This window comes from Anarhichas minor, unplaced genomic scaffold (genome assembly GCF_050575085.1).
Source record: "Anarhichas minor isolate MPS153535 unplaced genomic scaffold, ASM5057508v1 ptg000025l, whole genome shotgun sequence".
In the NCBI taxonomy this organism is placed as follows: domain Eukaryota; kingdom Metazoa; phylum Chordata; class Actinopteri; order Perciformes; family Anarhichadidae; genus Anarhichas; species Anarhichas minor.
Window position 1 is genome coordinate 5,154,016 of NW_027466471.1, and position 16,739 is coordinate 5,170,754.

The following is a 16,739-nucleotide window of genomic DNA, read 5'->3' on the forward strand; positions in this document are numbered from 1 at the left end:
TGAAAACAAAAAGGAGGCAAAATGTGCCACAGGGTGAGATTGTAAAGCAAATGTTAATTCAGGTGCGCCTGTTAAAAATCTATAACCAAAACATATATTGCAACATGTTTACGCTATAAATTCAGTATGACTGATGTGCTTCAGACAATAGCTGAGATGTATCCGAGGTCTCGAGAGGTCAGGAGAGTTTTGATGTTTATTGTTTTGAGGTTGCAATCAGGGCGTGTTGTGGCCTCGGGCCTTGGAACAGGAAGTATGTCACATCCTGCGCACTCAGACCCCAACCACAGGTTTAATACTGGAGAGACGCATGAAAACGCACACATCTGGAGGCGCATTTGATCAAAAAAAAGGAAGGAATTGCTCCTTTTTACCTGTTATCTCTGGTAGTCTCAGTCAGGCTGAATGCTCTCTGCTCTGTAAAGGAAAGAGTAACAGGGAAAGGCAAATGAGTACGGTCGAAATACACGTCACATGTGTTAAAAAGCCATCAACCCCGATCAGAATAGAGTTAGAAGGAAATAGGAGAAACAGCCCGGATCCAGCAAATCCCTACAAAGACAGACCAAACACCACACAAGAGTTTTGCCTCGAAGAACCAGATGACACCAAAGATGGAAAACCAAAACGGGAAACAAAATAATATGCACCAAAATGGAAGCAGAGCAGCCGCCTCAAGGTAGAAACAGCTCCTCCTCCAGAAGATCTAAAAGACTGTAGAGAGTATTTTATCCAAAGCCTCGGGATATATTTATTAAAAAAAAGAAGCAGTCTTAAAGATCCAGACCTCTATGTGTCATTCATCATATAAATGAGTGGACTTTGGAAGACTGTTGTTTTTTTAAAGAGGAAGTCAAGCTTTGGAGAAAGTCTGCTCTTGATCTTTAAGTGATTCAAAATAATAATGAATATGTTTTTTCCCTCCTTTAAGACAGCGGTTTGTGCATTGTACAATGTGAGGGCCGCACTCGCCGCTGAAAAAACTAAATCTTACCACAGATAAAGGGCTGCACAATGTGAGCCACAATGAGAAACATCGTTGTTTTGCAAAAATGGTAAGAAATCAAAAGAATCTTCAGGCGAATCAATTGCAAGCAAAATGTGCAGCAAAGTTATTGGGTTTCATTCAAGGCTCATTCAATCTCCAATTTCACCCCAGATTTTCCATCTTGTATCCGTTAAAACACACAGGGACAGTTTAAATACACCAGATATGCCTTATAATTGTGCAACTCTTGAAAATCACCAGTTTATCCCACGGTTCACCAGATAGAGCAGAGAGACACACTGGAATGCCGACACGCTGTTCTTGTACTTACTAACTTGGTTGAGACGAGAGAGGGATTTAGAGAGAGATAAAGCTTGGAGCAGAGAGCGACCGCTGCCGCTGAACGCACCATCTAGACGGGAGCAAAGCATGGCCTTAATGCTGCGCTGCTCCTACGCATCAAAGCGGAGCTGACGCTAAACACACACACACACACACACACACACTCTCCTCAGAGGTCCAGTTGATTTACAACACCTGTCTGTTGAGACATGTGGCACATGTGTCCGTTCAGCTGGCTCGCGGGGGAACAGAAAAGGTCACGGGGTCAAAGTTGACTCACCTTCTGCCAGGTCGGTGATGGCTTCGTCTCGGTTCAGCAGCGGCCGCGACGGCTTCGCCTTGGGGGAGGAATAGGAGTAGGAGCGCAGGCGAACCTCTGCTTCCTGCGGGTTCTGGGTGGAGGAAACGGATCAGAAGGAAACGGATCAGAAGGAAACGGATCAGAAGGAAACAGATCAGGCGGAGCAGTAAGTTCACAGGTTCAATTCTGGGAGCAGGAAACTCAACTTGTCTGACCTTTTGTCCACATTATTGAGCTGTTGACAGTGTGTAATGTGCTTTACTTTTTTATCTACAGTTTTGGGTTATTACTTTTTTAATGTGTTTGTAATTGCACTTTTAATATAAATCTTGATGCAAAAAAAAATTAATTGATAATTGAATGAAATAATGATACATCATGTGTCACCAAAAAAATCGTTCTAGTTTGAGATAATTGTTTGGAATAATGAAGTGAGAGAACCAGAAGGGGAGGTTTTTCAGGCGTTGTGTCTCAGGCCACATGGGATCCCACACACACACACATGTAGAAACACAATGACCTGTATATTGTGTGTGTACCTTGGCGGGCGTGTGCGTGCTGTCAGAGTGCGTGCGGTTAAAGTCTGGTGACACGTCGTAAGAGTCCTCCCTCGAGCTGGATCGCAGGATGGACTGCTTCTTCGCAGACGAGCAGGGGTAGGAGTGTCCCAGGATGTCTTCCTCTCCACTGTCGCACTCGACACTAGGACTATTTACACACACAGATGCAAACACACAAAAGTTGGGAACATACTGATTTCCTGTCAATAACACATTCACATTTGTTGGAACACTACAAGATGACTCATTTTGCACAGATAAGCAGAAACGGTCTTGATACAAATATGTTTGGACTCATGGATTTGATTATAGGTTTAATATTGAGGTCATAGTTGTTGGTGCTGTTGTTGTGGACCACATTATATTGAGAGAGATGTTTCTAAGAGGGCAGAATATTAGAAACACCTCTCACCACTGACCTCGTTGCAAAACATATAATTGAATTAACACCTCTTCATGGCAGAGCAGTTGTAGAGGCGTTCCTAATAAAGTGTAGAGTGTATAGGCGTTAAACTGTGTAGCCTTTGGCCGGCTTCAGTGCTAATGGAGAGGATCCTGCAGCTCTGAGGAAACTGGGAGGAATGTTCAGCGACCTCAACACACAAACAGCTCAATTGTGTCCGGGCTTCCTGTCACTTTCAGCACCTTCTCTGACTGCAATCAGTGCACAAAATGTCAAGAAAAGGCTTGTGCTGAAATTACGGATGTTACTTGTTAGTCGTGGTATGTGTTCGCAACGAGTTTCTACATTGGTGCGCGGAATTTATAATTCCCCTCCAAAATCCACTTGGCCATAATGCAGTGGGTTTGTTCTCTCCCTTTAACATGAAAATACTCAACCGAGTCGTGATGCTTTCCCGTTAAAGGTTCTGCAATCAATTAGAATAGCTCTGCATTCGATTTTTTTTTCCCTTTTCTTCAATAATGAACAGTTATAGCGTCCTACCTCAGGACCCGGCTCGCCTCGGTCAAGCTGCATCCTCTGCGGTTCAAAGCAGGAGAAACTGGCAGGCACGGCTGCGTCCGACGCCTCTGCGCTCCCTCGAACAAGCGGAAGGCGGAAGCCAGGGGGGAGGAAGGAAAAGACGGGGAGGATGCGAAAGGAGAGGGGGGAGACGTGCGAGGGGAAGGCTCCTTGCGAATATCCGGGCCTCGGATCCCCCTCTCCCCGCCGCGGGGTGAGGACGGGTGCCGGTTCTGGGAAAGGTTCCCCGAGGCCGGGGGAGTCGTGGAGAAGGAGTCCCAGCATGGGCTGCCAAGACGGGGCTCAGGGCTCACCTCCTCCTCATCCTCCGGAGAGCGGTATTTAATATCAGCGTCATCCACCTGGAACAGAAAAGTGGAACATTTGACATCACATGAGTCTGTTTCTGACTAAATGTTATAAAATATACAACCTACTGAGAAAGAACTACTAACGACTCACCTGGTCCACCAGCATGGCGTTGGCGTACACTCTGTCTTTGCCGTGTATCATCGCTGAGAGTCTGACAGCAGCAGCCAGAGTCGGGGACTGGGCCTGGCTCTCCCTTATGGACTGGCTTTTCTCTACAAAAAAAAGGGAGGGAGAGAGAGAGAGAGAGAGAGATTTCAATATTCTATTTAGTTTCCACAGCAACTTCAAATAACATCTCGCAAACACCGGAGGTGACGTAGACGTCCTGGGCGGTCGCACGACATTGTTCAGGAGCGAGAGTCCCTTACGAGTGTCTGTCTGAACGGGACACACGCGCGCACGTGAATGGGCGTGCGCAGAGTTGCGCGCAGGGCGTCTGTGTGCGTGCTTCCCTGCCCTGGTGGAAACAACTCCCGGTGAGCACACAGTGGCATTGAGAGGAAACCCCTTCCAACACAGTAGAGTCCCTGTGAGCAGCGCTGTTAAACACTCACTGCTCTCAAAACACACACACACACACACACACACACACACGCGCACACACACACACACACACACACACACACACACACACACACACACACACACACACACACACACACACACACACACACACACACACACACACACACACACACACACACACACACACACACACACACACACACACACACCCCTTCTCTGGGAGGCTGCTCTGTACAAAACACAGCTTCTCCACAAACACGATTTCTTGGAAAGTATTCCAGGTTAGAAAACAACCTGCAAGTTCGCACAAACACAAAGAGGCAGAGCGTTATGAGCCACTACAACAGGAACCTTTGATGACACAGTGGAGCGCTGTTTAAGCTCATTTGCACATTGTAATGAAACATACCTTCACAAAATAAACAGTGGAACATCAAAATGTACACACAATTCTATTCATATGGTGTATACAGTATATGGTGCCCACACTTTATATACTGCATGTCTGTGGACTATATACATAGACTGCATAAAATATGGACGTAGCCTCTGTGACCTCACCCATAGGTTTACCTAAAAGGTAAGTGGGAGGCTCCGGCCGTCACAGACACGACACAGCCCAACTTTAAAAATGGGTAAATAGCTTCGGTGGAGCTGAGGCGGGCCCGGTTGATACAGCAGAGGAGAGAGCTAGCAGCTAGCGACCTGGAACAGCCGCCAGCTTTCACTCAAAGAGTCCACGCCCTCAATTATGTCGTACTTAACATAATTTAAACGGGTGAGTTGTATAAAAATGTATCTCTAGTGCAGTTGTCATGAGCGGGGATGCTAAATACAGGCACCAGAACCATGTTCTGACGAATGAAGCCGATGCGGAAGTGCCTTATACTTGCATTCATGCTAATGGCCAGCAGGGGGAGACTCCTCTGGTTGCAAAAACAAGTCAGGTTGTATAGAAGTCTATGAGAAAATGACTCTACTTCTCACTTGATATATTCCCTCAGTAAACATTGTAAACATGAGTTTATGGTCTCAATCTCCAGTTTAAAGTCTTCTTCAATACAACATGATGTTCATTTAGTAAATGATGGTCCATTTAGAGTCAAATAGACCATAAAGCAGGGTATGCTTTAGGGCGGGCTTACTGTGATTGACAGGTTGCTACCAGAGCCGTATACTGCGGCTCTACGTCACTGCTCTGTAGTCCTAATATGGTCACTTTTGTTCACTGGTTGCAAAAAGCTAAGATGGTGACGGCCGTAATCCAAGACGGCGACGGCCACATCGAGGTTCAGAACGACAGTCCACAAACCGGTGGGTGATGTCACGATGACTACGTCCACTACTTATACACAGCCTATGATTTTAACATAGAAGTCCATGAGGACTGACTTGCTTTTGCAGGTTTGTCTCCGTCTCTTTAATGATGAATTTCTTGCAGTATGATTGCTGAACATTTGAACAAAACACAATCTGGTCTAAAAAAGAAGCCCTTAGACCACCATAAAATAGTTTCACAGCTGGCTGGTCATGAACAGGAGACAGAAAACTACATCACCAAATGACAAGGAAATTGGTGCGAAGCATTCACTGGAAAAAAAACAACTTTTAACCACATTAACAACTGGTAATGCAGTGCTCGTCACACTAACCAGCAGAGGCAGCCTCATTAGCTCAGTTACATTATTATGTTCCCAATGACATGTCTCGCCTCACGCTGGCCAAGCCGTGCCTGAAACAAAGCCAGAGGTGCAAAAACATGTCTTTGGCACCGCTCTCACCCCCTAAACTCATGCAGCAGATATCGAACCGATGGCAAACCCTCGGTTTCGGCGTAGATTCCCAGCTGCCAGCGCCGCAGAGAGTAAATCAGAGCAACAATTGGCTGCGGTTCTTGCAGGCAGAGAGTGCTATAAATCTGAGACGCAAAAAGGGAGTCAAGCAGACATTGATGAGGACACCAGATGAGTCCGGCTCCATCCACAACAAATGCAAAAGACTCCAGCTGAACCACCACAGGAGCCGACTCCACATCAACCCTAAAAGTCATGGAGTATCGGCATCATATCTCCCAGAACCTAAATGTACCGCAAGTTGCTGTTCTTAAAACGTCTGGATCCTCTTAGTTCCACATGAAAACATCATACTGTACATGAACCCGTGTGACAAGCCACCTCCACTAAAGTCACGGTAGACCTTCTACGAATCCAGAGACGGGGGCAGATTGTGGACCTGGGTCAAAAACGCTGTTTGAAAGCAGATATCGTTTCACATAAACCCACTTAAGGACTTGACAGACGGGGCCTAATAGTAAAAGGTTCTGGGGCCGGGTCCAAAGCCGCAGCTGGCTGCCACGGGGCCCCGATCGCTCACACACCTCTCCTGACCCATAAACATGGCCTCAGTGAACATTGCTGTCAGGCGCTGCGATCTGTGTTTAACATTAGTTAACTGGGGGGAATAACAGAGGAGCGAGGAGTTCATATTTCTAACAAGATAGCAAAATCAATCTTTCTCGCAGGGGGAGGCCGTCTTTCTCGCAGGGGACGCAGACCGCTGTCCGCGGGTTGCTATTTTTAGGAGGTTTTTTTGAGGAATGCAGAGCAGCGCGTGGGGCTGTTTCTATAGCATTCTGCTCAACAGACGGTGCATTCGACAAGCGATGTGATATTCAGAGCATGTCCCTGAGCGATAGCCAACCCTATACAGTAGCGCCGCTTGGAGAGGAGAAAAAGAGAGCCAGAGCTTTACGGAGACGCAGACAAAGGCGGCAGTCAGTGGCCAGGTTTCCAGACCAGGGCAGTTAAACACAGAGAGTGACCCTTCAACCCCGTGCACACCCCACGGGAGAGGGAGGTCGAGGGAGGCAGGATGGAGAGTGGGGGAGGCGGGGCCGTCACAAGGGCTCTTTTCTCAAGGTTTGACTCTCTTTCTCAGGCCGCTGGTGTGCTGAAAATGGCAAAAAAAATGAAATGTTCAAGGCAGACAGAGATCCTAATTGTTAATTGCGTCAACACCTCCGATTGTTTATTATGAGTATAAAATGGGTTATTATACTTGTTATGATGTAAGTCAGCTTTTTAAGCATTGCACCAAACAACTGTCACTCTGGAGAGAGCCGGGAGAAATTGGGAGCAGAGTGAAATAACAAGCAGGGTCTAAAGGAATCAAAACAAAGAGCGGTTATTACCTTATAAGAGAGCTCATTATTTTTCGATGTAGGGCCGTTTCGAATCATTAAAACAATTGTCCACCAGAGTCCACAAACCCGGTCTTTGAGTCATGACACCTGCGGTCAAAACGTACTGGTCCAAGCCCCTCACCGCTGCGCTCACCGCCATGTTTACGTCTCAGTGCGTCACCCTGCTCCGACAGATCCAGGGAGAGGTAAACTCAAGAGTGAAGAAATAAACTCGTGGCTTCCGCACACCTGAAATCACATTTCACTTTGCAGGTGCATTGTTGCCGCCAGAGCCGTTTGGCCTCTCACCAGTTTCTAAAGCCACGACATATTTATAAAGAGTTTATACAGTGCCGCTATTTCTACTCTTCTGAACGGCACAGAAAGGCAGCGTGTAAAACGTGCAGATGTCAATCACAATTTAGAAGCAATAGCACAGATAATCTCGCAGAGGTTTACGGTTAAAAGAGGCCGCTGGAGTTGGGCCATGACACACACATGGCAGTAACTTGATCTTCCTCTCTCTCTCTCTCTCTCCCTCTCTGTCCAACAGTCACTTGCACGAAAGCAATGAACTGTTTAACCATTCCGGTTTAATTTGGCACCATTTTAAGCATCCACCTCAGCTCTCACACGACGAGGTGACACGCTTGTGTGTTAAGTTCAGGCACCGGGACTAACTTGATTTTGGTGCAGTTTCTCGGAAATTCATCATCCAATGGCACTTCGGTGACACATCGCTGATCAAGACTATTAAGAGCAGGTGCCTGAGCATAGGCACACATTAAGCATGGGGCCTCCACTATAGCTAGTCACACGGGGCCACGACTCCTCGGAGGGTTTCCATTCGACACACACACACACACACACACACACACACACAACAGTGAGGACCGAGGACGATCAAGGCCCCCCGAAAAGCGCCCAATGGACTTCGAGTGGACGTCTGACATTCCCCAACATACTGTCACATATCAGGTTACATCACCAGCAGACGTCCCACTCCGATGGACTCGGGGCCCAGGCCTGTGAGCGCCGATGTGTAATAGGAACAGTCTAATTTTAACTGTATTGTTCCACGGTGAGCGTTCGTGGCGATGTCTTCCATATGGCCGTCTGTAACGTGATGCTTCGAGGAAAGGGATGCAGCTGAGAAACAGGGAAACTGAACAGACGTGAAACATTCTTTATGACATTAAACCACACGCGTGGTACGTCTGTCGAACATATCAGTGGCACTTTGCTCGCTCTTTAACTGTACAGACAGTATTTGACCATCTGTGAGATGAAATAGTGACCCTGTCAACTTGAACAGCGACCGACAAATGACCGTCTGTGTGACGGGATGGAAAAACATCAGGGTTACCTTTTTTGCCCGTCTTCTTGCGCATCCTCATCTTGGGAAAAGAGGGCCAGGAGTAGTTGAAAGGAGAGTCCGAGTCAGAATCCATGATTTTGCTACCTTCAAGGGGATCCTCATCCGAATAAATGAGTGAGCAGCGAATCAGTCTTCATCCATTTCCCAGCGGCTCAACGGACTGCGGACGAGTTTCTGCGCTCGCTCTCCTTTTTCCAGAGCCCCGCTGTACACACTCTGACACTTCAAGAGTGAGCCAGCATGTTCCCCTCTGTCTACCCCCCCTCCCCTCCCCAAGCCACCCCTCCCCCCTGAAATCCTCCCCTTCCCCCTCGACAACTCCACACCAACTGTCCGACAGAGCCGAACTCTCTTCTCCTTTTCTCCGGTTTCCTCTCTGTCTGCCCACTTTCTTTTCTGACTGCTCTCCTCAAATCTGTGCCGAACCTTTAGGGTCTCTTAAGTCTTTCTCTTTGACCCATCTACCACACACAGCACAGAGGGGGGAGAGTGGGAGGGCGATCAACACATGCTGACAGGAGCGGGGGGGGGGGGGGGAGGAGGAGTGTATTGGCTGCCGGAAAGAGTGACCGAAGGAGGGAGAGAAACAGAGAGAGACCAAGTCAAACATGGGAGTGACTTTAGAGTGTGCGGCGAAGACAAACACGAGGGGCAGACAGCTTAGCGGAGGTGAGTCTCTGGAACAGGGGAGAAATCATTAACCCCCGCGAGTTCATGATTGCCTCGGAGACATGCCTAGCTGCACACACTATCCGAATCTGCCCAATGCCACGTCTGAAGAGAGCCCTTCTCTCTTTCTATGTTTCAGCACGGCAAAGCCAAAGCTGAGGGGGGGACGCGTGGTGGTGGAGGAGGGGAGCAGTGTGCGAGGTCAGCAGCCTCACCATGGAGACAGCAGTGAGAGCCGCTGCTGTTTTCTTCTTCCACACCGTTACTTTTTTTCTTTCTCCCCCCCGCCCCTTTTCTCCTCTTGCCAACTTGCAGGAGCGCAGTGCTCCATTTGCTGCAGCAGCAAGGACAGCAGTAAGTTTTTAGCTGGAGGTGGTAAAAGTGACAGAGTTTTAAGAGACACTATCAGACAATGGCAGCGTGGAAAGACGCCAAACATGGCTTTTTATAAATGCATATAAATGAAGGAATGTGATTAAAGAAGGGGAAGAGAGAGAAAAGGGGGATGAAAAGGGTTTTGTAGGCAGAATATATGGGGTGAAGGGGGTGGGGGGGGCATAGGTACACTGAGACTATAGAAAGTAGTTGCTGTGTGAGGGTGTGTGTGTGTGTGTGAGATGGGGAGGGGGTGTTGGCACTGTACTGGTGAACATTAATGCTGCCTTTGTGGGGGTCTGTGGAAGGTTTTAATCCCTTTTTTCCGTTCTCCAATTAGATCCCTCGGCCCGGGTCGGAGACTCTTGTTAGCGTTCCTGCCGTTGTGCTCGCTGTCTGTTGTCACACGGCCAAACTATCCATATCATAAATCTCTTTCTCTTATCCCTCTATTACACGCACATAAACACACACACACACACACACACACACACACACACACTCCTCCACTCTCCCGTCCCTGGGGATCTCTACAAGCTGCTGGAAAACTGCATTCAGCAATGCCCTGGCAACCCCCATTCAGCCACAAACAACCCCCTTTTTTTTTTTTTTTTTTTTTTTTTAAACTTCCCCATACCCCTTTGCCCCCTTCAGAGTACTCTTCCCCACTGCATTCTCCCCTCTCAAACACACAATTGCACACAAACACTGACAAAAAAAAACATGCATCGACCCCCCCCTCCTTTCTTTCAGCCGTGGAGAGCAGAGCTCCTCGGGGATGAAGTGGCATTTGTCGTTTGTTCACTGAACTCACATTAAAATGCTGATCTGGGAGGATGGGACCCAAGTGTTACATGGGTCTGGGGGTAAGTGTGTGGAATTGTTTTTTTTGGGTGTGGTACTTTAATTCTGGGGGCATTAGGAGGGCAGAGGTGTGGGAAGGATGGAAGACGAAGAGAGAGGAACTTGTCTTTTTTACTCTAAAAAACTATTACACTGACATTGTAAAGCTGGTGCAACCTGCTGTGGCTCTACTGTATTTAATCACAGCCATGCCATTTGAATTGGAGAGAGGAAAGAGCTGACATCGAGACGATGGGCGGGGGGGGGGGGGGGCGACATGACAGCTACGCTCAAAATTCCTCATCCCTTGCTGAAGCTCTGGCTACAGAAGCCCGTCTGTCTATCGGATGACGCATTGCTCAGTGATAAAAAAACAGGAACTGGAATCGCAGTACATGCTTCACTTCTTTGTTAAAAAATAAATAAACAAAAACCTGCCGGTCACTCGTTATGCCCGACAGCTTGGGAATGTCTAATAAGGAGTTGAAATTCTCAAGGGGTCAAAAAAGGCATTGTAATCCCGGAAGAATAACATGTGTAAGGCCTTAATCATGCTGAGTCAGGGCTTTTCTCTTGGCATGGCATTGCATTGAGGGGAAACCGTGAAGAAAACAGGATTCAAATGAGCAGCGTTATTCGTCTGAGCCACAAAAAAAGTGTTTGAAGGGGACCGGTCGAGGTCAGAGGCCTTCAAAGACCAGAAAATGTGAAAAACCCTCAACCAGCCAACAAACACACACACACCGAGTGTGAAATGACTAAACCGTACAGCTTGGAAAACAACACCAGCCGCAGGAAGTTCAGATTGCAGACGTCCAGTGCCAAGAGTTATAAAAGCCTGAAGCCTCTTGCTTGTGACCGCAGCATTCTTACGCCGAAGCATCGGTCTGCTCTGCGGCGATACAAGCCAATTATTAACCCGCAAGATGTTCCCACTCTCGAATCCTTCCCGTTCCCCTGTGCAGGATCAGAGTGAGGCCACCTTCGGCCACATGGTAGGAAGTCATTTGTGTCGCCGCTGGCAGGAACAGGATGAGTCAGGATTGCTCTCTGCACAGGCGCATTAACCGGATTCCTTCTTAGCGCCACAATCACTGAAAACAGAGTGACATGACTCCAAAGACTCCAGAGAGAGAGAGAGAGGGCGCAGGGGGTCAAGAGAAGCTGAAATGTGATCTTGTAGTCTGCGGGGACGGTAGAGACTCGGGTTCCAAGTTCTGTTCAGGAAAGGAAACGCTTCCTGCAGTAATGATTAGAAGCCACTTGGATAACCTCCTATGAATATAATGCCACCTAAAACAACAACGGGCGGTTTCAGTCTGCGTAAAAACATGATCTACAGCCTGAGACACCGCAAGCTCTGAAATTAAGTCCGTATCTAAAAACAGGCCTCTACGAAATCTTTACCGGAGTCAAACTGCGATGGGTCGTCCTCCTCCTCCTCGTCCTCTTCGTTCAGGCGAAACATCAGCGGCTCCTCGTAGTCCTGAAGAAACAGAGAACCTTTCACCGATAATGGCGCGCACATTTCCACCGTGACATGTCACTCATCAGGCTTACAAGCATACCTGCAAAAGAAACTAGAGTGGACCCAAGTACAAAAACACAACACAAAAACTGTCTGTCTAGTGCCTATAGGTGTGTGTGACAGGGCAAAGTACCCATCTGTATCGCATAAAAGAGGTCCTATTGGATGACCGGAATCATGTGCACACGCCTCTAAAAACACACTTGGCTGCTCACAAAGTTGGGCAATTGAGCAGCGTGCGCAAGGTGCCAACTCCAACACCTCGACAATGAGCGGGAAACAATGTGAAGCATTGAGGGGCAGGCGGTGCCACAGGCTGATGCAGATGTTCATGGAGATTGAATGGAGCCTTGAGAGTTTTTAACCCTTTTTTTCAAGCGACAACCTTTTGTTGCAAAATAGTTAAAAGTGCACACACTTGGTGTGGAACGTTTTTGGAAGGACAGATGACTTGTGTACATATTTGACTCAACACACATGAGATGTACAGTATGATCAAAAATAGATTCCGGTCACATTTATTAAGAGAAACTCCATTACTGCCCTCATTTCAAATACTCACAGTTTCCTCCACAGCTGCTCCATCGATATCAGAATACAGTGCTGAAAGAAAGAAAACAAAATTCTTTAGACACAGCAGCCATTAAACTTCAAAAGAGGCTCAAGTAAGCACAGATGTTTGTTAGTTTTTTTTAATGATGTATGAACCATGTAAAGTCTTCATTTTTATTCTATTTTTTATTTTTTTTAAACATAACCTGGGGAGATCTTTACCGTGTGGCCTTGATCTCCTTAACTACCACATGCATTCCAGATCAAAGGACACGGTGCACTGTTGCTCAACAGAAACAAAGCAGGAATTAGTGTTTGGGTGGTGCGATACGAAGCCTGAGGTCACGAAAAAATGTATAAAAGGCGTATATAAATGTGGGAGAGGGAAGTGGAAGCGACCCATAAAGGATGTACAGGTTTGGGAGGGGAAGGAGAATCCAACAGCAAAGGCTGAGAAAGGAGAAGATGTAAAGTGCAGGAAAAGATAACCGTAATCTGACAGAGGTCCATACAGGCTCATTTCCATCTGTATTATTCAATGTTTTATTTCGCCTGCTTATAAAGTGTTTACTGATGTATTTTCACTGCTGAGGTCCTTGTGTGTTTGGTGTAAGCTGTAAATCTATTATTGGGCCTAGATATTTAAACTCAGGCACTACTAGTCTACTCCCTACTAACTGGGTCTGCAGTCTGGATCTCTATTTCCACACTTTGAAAAAAGACATACACACAGTTTTGCGGACATTGAGGTGTAAACCAATTTGAGATATTGTCCATTAAAGCTGATAGTTCTGAGGCTTGCTTCTTGTTTTTAGCATGTAGATATATACGACGGTATATCATTAGTATGAAGCTGATAGGTTACAGAAGAAAGACAAACTTCAGGTAAGTCATCAATATAGAAACTAAAGAAGAGAGGACCCGGAGTTGAGCCTTGAGGTACACCAACATATTTATCAACCATTTGTGAGCTTTTATGGGACACAAACTCATTGTTTTCTGTCTGTAAGGTATGATTTTATCCATTTTATTACATGAGGTGAAAAATTAAACTTCGATTACTTAGTAATTAGATGGTCATGATTAACTCCATCAAAGGCTTTCTTTAAATCAAAAGAAAACAATTTGCAGTGTCAGTGGATTGATGTTTTCATTGAGAAGGAAGTAGCATTCAAATGTGATATTATTTGTTCAGAGATCCAATCTGCGATGTTTAATACTGCTGGAAGGATACTGATGGGTCTGTAGGTAATCATGAAAATGTTCACCTGATTTGAACACTGGTGTAATTATTGATGTTTTACAGGCACTGGGAAACACTCCATTAATGGAACAATAACAATTTTTAAAAAAGGATGAATGAGAGCCTTCTTATGAGTTTTATGTATATATATTTTACTTTTTATCAAACATTTATTTTTCCAGGATAGCCCCATTGAGATTTAAAATCTAGTTTTCGAGTCCTGGCCAAGACGTAAATACTGTGTCCACTCCATCCCATACACATGCTTTGCTCTTGAACATCAGATGCACTTTGGAGTTGTTCTCTAATAGTTTCAGCACTACTTATAAACGTATAGCTCACTTGCTCTGCTATTTTGCACACTATATTGATACAGTGATTCACATGCTTCAAATCAAAGATCAGATACGTTTGGTTGCTTACGATCATATAAATTTGACTGAACTGTTAATCAAATTCACACAAGAAAAATATAATTCTCTCTGATGAATTTTTGCAACAGCCTGATTACTCTTCTTTTCCCTACCTTCTTCATTTCAGACTTGCAATACCTCAAACCCCCCACAGGAGAGCAGTCAATGTACACAGTATCAAGCCTAAGAAAAGCAGACCACTGCAACATACCTAAAAGAGAAGACTGGATGGCTTAGTTTAACCAGACCACTCAAACACATTAGGAATGTATGTATGATACCGTTCTCTGTGGGATCATCCACCAGCTCCTCCTTCCCTAAGATGGTCTCCACGCGTTCCCTCCTTAGAGCTTTGATCTGTGGGAGGAAAGGTGACATTTGAGTAAGAAGATGCTGTGACCTCAAATGTACTGATTTTCACTCCGTGCTTACCTAGCTGGCTTTATTCTAATGGTACATTGGTGGCAGAATTGTTAACGTAAATGTGCTATTTAAACTGCAGGTGTATTTGCAAATTTGATCATAATTGACGGCGGTCCGTTTTAATCCCGTACCTCTTACCAGCACGAGTAAACACTGATGACTTCAACTGACCTCTCTGAGGAAGTCCTCATCTCTGAGCCGGTCCCTGAGAAGCAGGACGTCAGCGTGCCGGCTCTCCTCTGAGCTCCACCGCAGGTTTTGTCGGACAGTCAGAGTCAGGTTGCCCGTATCGTGGCAGAACCTCAGCAAGCGGGACCGGTCTGCCCACACCTGGGACAGACCTGCTGGAGGCGTGGCTAGAGGGTTGGGCGGGCTGCAGCACAACGGATGGGTTAGTTAACTCCCCTCCTCCCAAAAACATTTGAAATTTATATTCTGAGAAAGCATTAAAAATGTGTGTAGGGAGACTTTTTAAGCCATTAGAATATATAAAACATCATCTAAAAGCACCGTAAGATGATGGTCTTCTAGTTTTTCAGGCCACATAAACAGGCCTTTAAGGGTGTGCTCAAGATTTATGGATCCACATTGAGCCTGACTGATTGGGCACAACACATTCCTGAGTTTGACAGGTAATACTAACAGGTGTTTAGTATTTTATTTGTTCATAAAATGTACTTCAAACTGGTTTATTTACAGTATTTCACAGATCCAAAGAAAGCAATGTGTGGAGTTTGCGTGTTCTCTCCATGCTTCAGCTCTGTGATTGACTAGCGACCTGTCCAGTGTGTACACAATGTCAGCCGGCATCGGCTCCAGCCCACTACGACCCTCTGAATAGCACAAGCAGGTATAACTAATGGACGGATGGGGTCCTTTCTACATCTGCAGGAAAGCTTTCCCTCACCGCACACACAGCAAAACGGTGAACCTGAATCTTACTGCGTGAGCAGCTCCAGGAGCTCCGTGTTGCCCGCCGTCTGCGCCAGCTGCAGCGGTGTGACTCCCTCTTCGTTTGGCAGACTCACAGCCATCAGACCCCCCGGCTGACAAAGCAGCAGCTCTGCCAGCCGACACAGACCCCACCGCACGGCCAGGTGGAGGGGCGACTCCCTGAGGGTGTGCTCTGGAGACGAAGGGGAGAAATATAATATTGTGAAACTGCAAAAAAAAGTATGCAGTGGGATCTAAGACACCTCCTTGTGATAATTAACCTAAATGTCAATGATTGATTTTGTCTCTCCCGCCGCGCTGGATCCCTCTGCTCCACTGACCCACTTTGAGGCGATAAAAGCTTTGCGACAAAGTGGTGACAGCTTCTTATTTCTGTGCTCGACACTCAAAGCAGGTAACCGGCCTGCATCAAAGCAACTACATTCAAGCGACTCGTGAGCCTGGAATCGTGCAGGTTGCATCTCAGATGCAGCATTAATTCACCATCATCTTCATGTCTGTTGATCTCCGAACATTTCTTTAGGTTTGGTGTGTTATTGTTATGAAGTACTTTTTCATGGTGGGCACAAACATAAGGATGACAGGTAATAAAAAAAAAATTTCACCCACACAATGTAGGACAATCTGTGCAAGAAATACTTTTAAAAGCGATTAGTTTTCTTTTGTATTCATACCAAGGTTACTTTATAGTGGGTGTTCTCAACCACTGGGCCCACTGGTCAGCATCAGAGCGCCATCTAGTGGGCTGCAGATGTACTGGCAGATGGTTGGTTTATATTTTAAAGATAATGTTGTTTTGGTCATTTAAAAGCTAGTTAATGTCACATGTACATGTGCTTAAGAATTCACATAAATAAAAAAACATAATCCAAAAGGAAGCATAATTTCAATGACCACTTTGGTTTGAATATCACCACCATCATCATCAGGTGTTTTCTGTTAGCTACCGTTCCCTCGGACGCAGAGACACAAAATAGATCGTGTTTTTAAAATAAAAGAGTGACGTGGGAGACACCGCTGTGCCAAAGTAAACGCTACAAAGCGGGTGGTGAGGAAATGAGCCTAAATGCATTGAATATGGATTCATAATGGTAGGTGGGTGAGGGTAAGAAGAATGTGTATTTTGGT

General features: G+C 46.2%; 1 protein-coding gene across 4 annotated transcripts in view; it reads right to left on the reverse strand.

The window, feature by feature from the left end:
• LOC142957569 (rho guanine nucleotide exchange factor 28-like) overlaps positions 1 to 16,739 on the reverse strand; it is a 37,253-nt gene that overhangs the window by 13,283 nt on the left and 7,231 nt on the right. For all 4 annotated transcript variants that reach the window (XM_076099480.1, XM_076099479.1, XM_076099478.1 and 1 more), the window contains exons 6-15: positions 15,600 to 15,783; positions 14,829 to 15,030; positions 14,516 to 14,591; positions 12,589 to 12,629; positions 11,906 to 11,984; positions 3,618 to 3,739; positions 3,138 to 3,517; positions 2,171 to 2,339; positions 1,611 to 1,722; positions 375 to 417 (exon numbers count right to left, since the gene is read on the reverse strand). In XM_076099480.1, the coding sequence (XP_075955595.1) occupies positions 375 to 417; positions 1,611 to 1,722; positions 2,171 to 2,339; positions 3,138 to 3,517; positions 3,618 to 3,739; positions 11,906 to 11,984; positions 12,589 to 12,629; positions 14,516 to 14,591; positions 14,829 to 15,030; positions 15,600 to 15,783 (1,408 nt within the window). The remainder of the gene's footprint in view (positions 1 to 374; positions 418 to 1,610; positions 1,723 to 2,170; positions 2,340 to 3,137; positions 3,518 to 3,617; positions 3,740 to 11,905; positions 11,985 to 12,588; positions 12,630 to 14,515; positions 14,592 to 14,828; positions 15,031 to 15,599; positions 15,784 to 16,739) is intronic.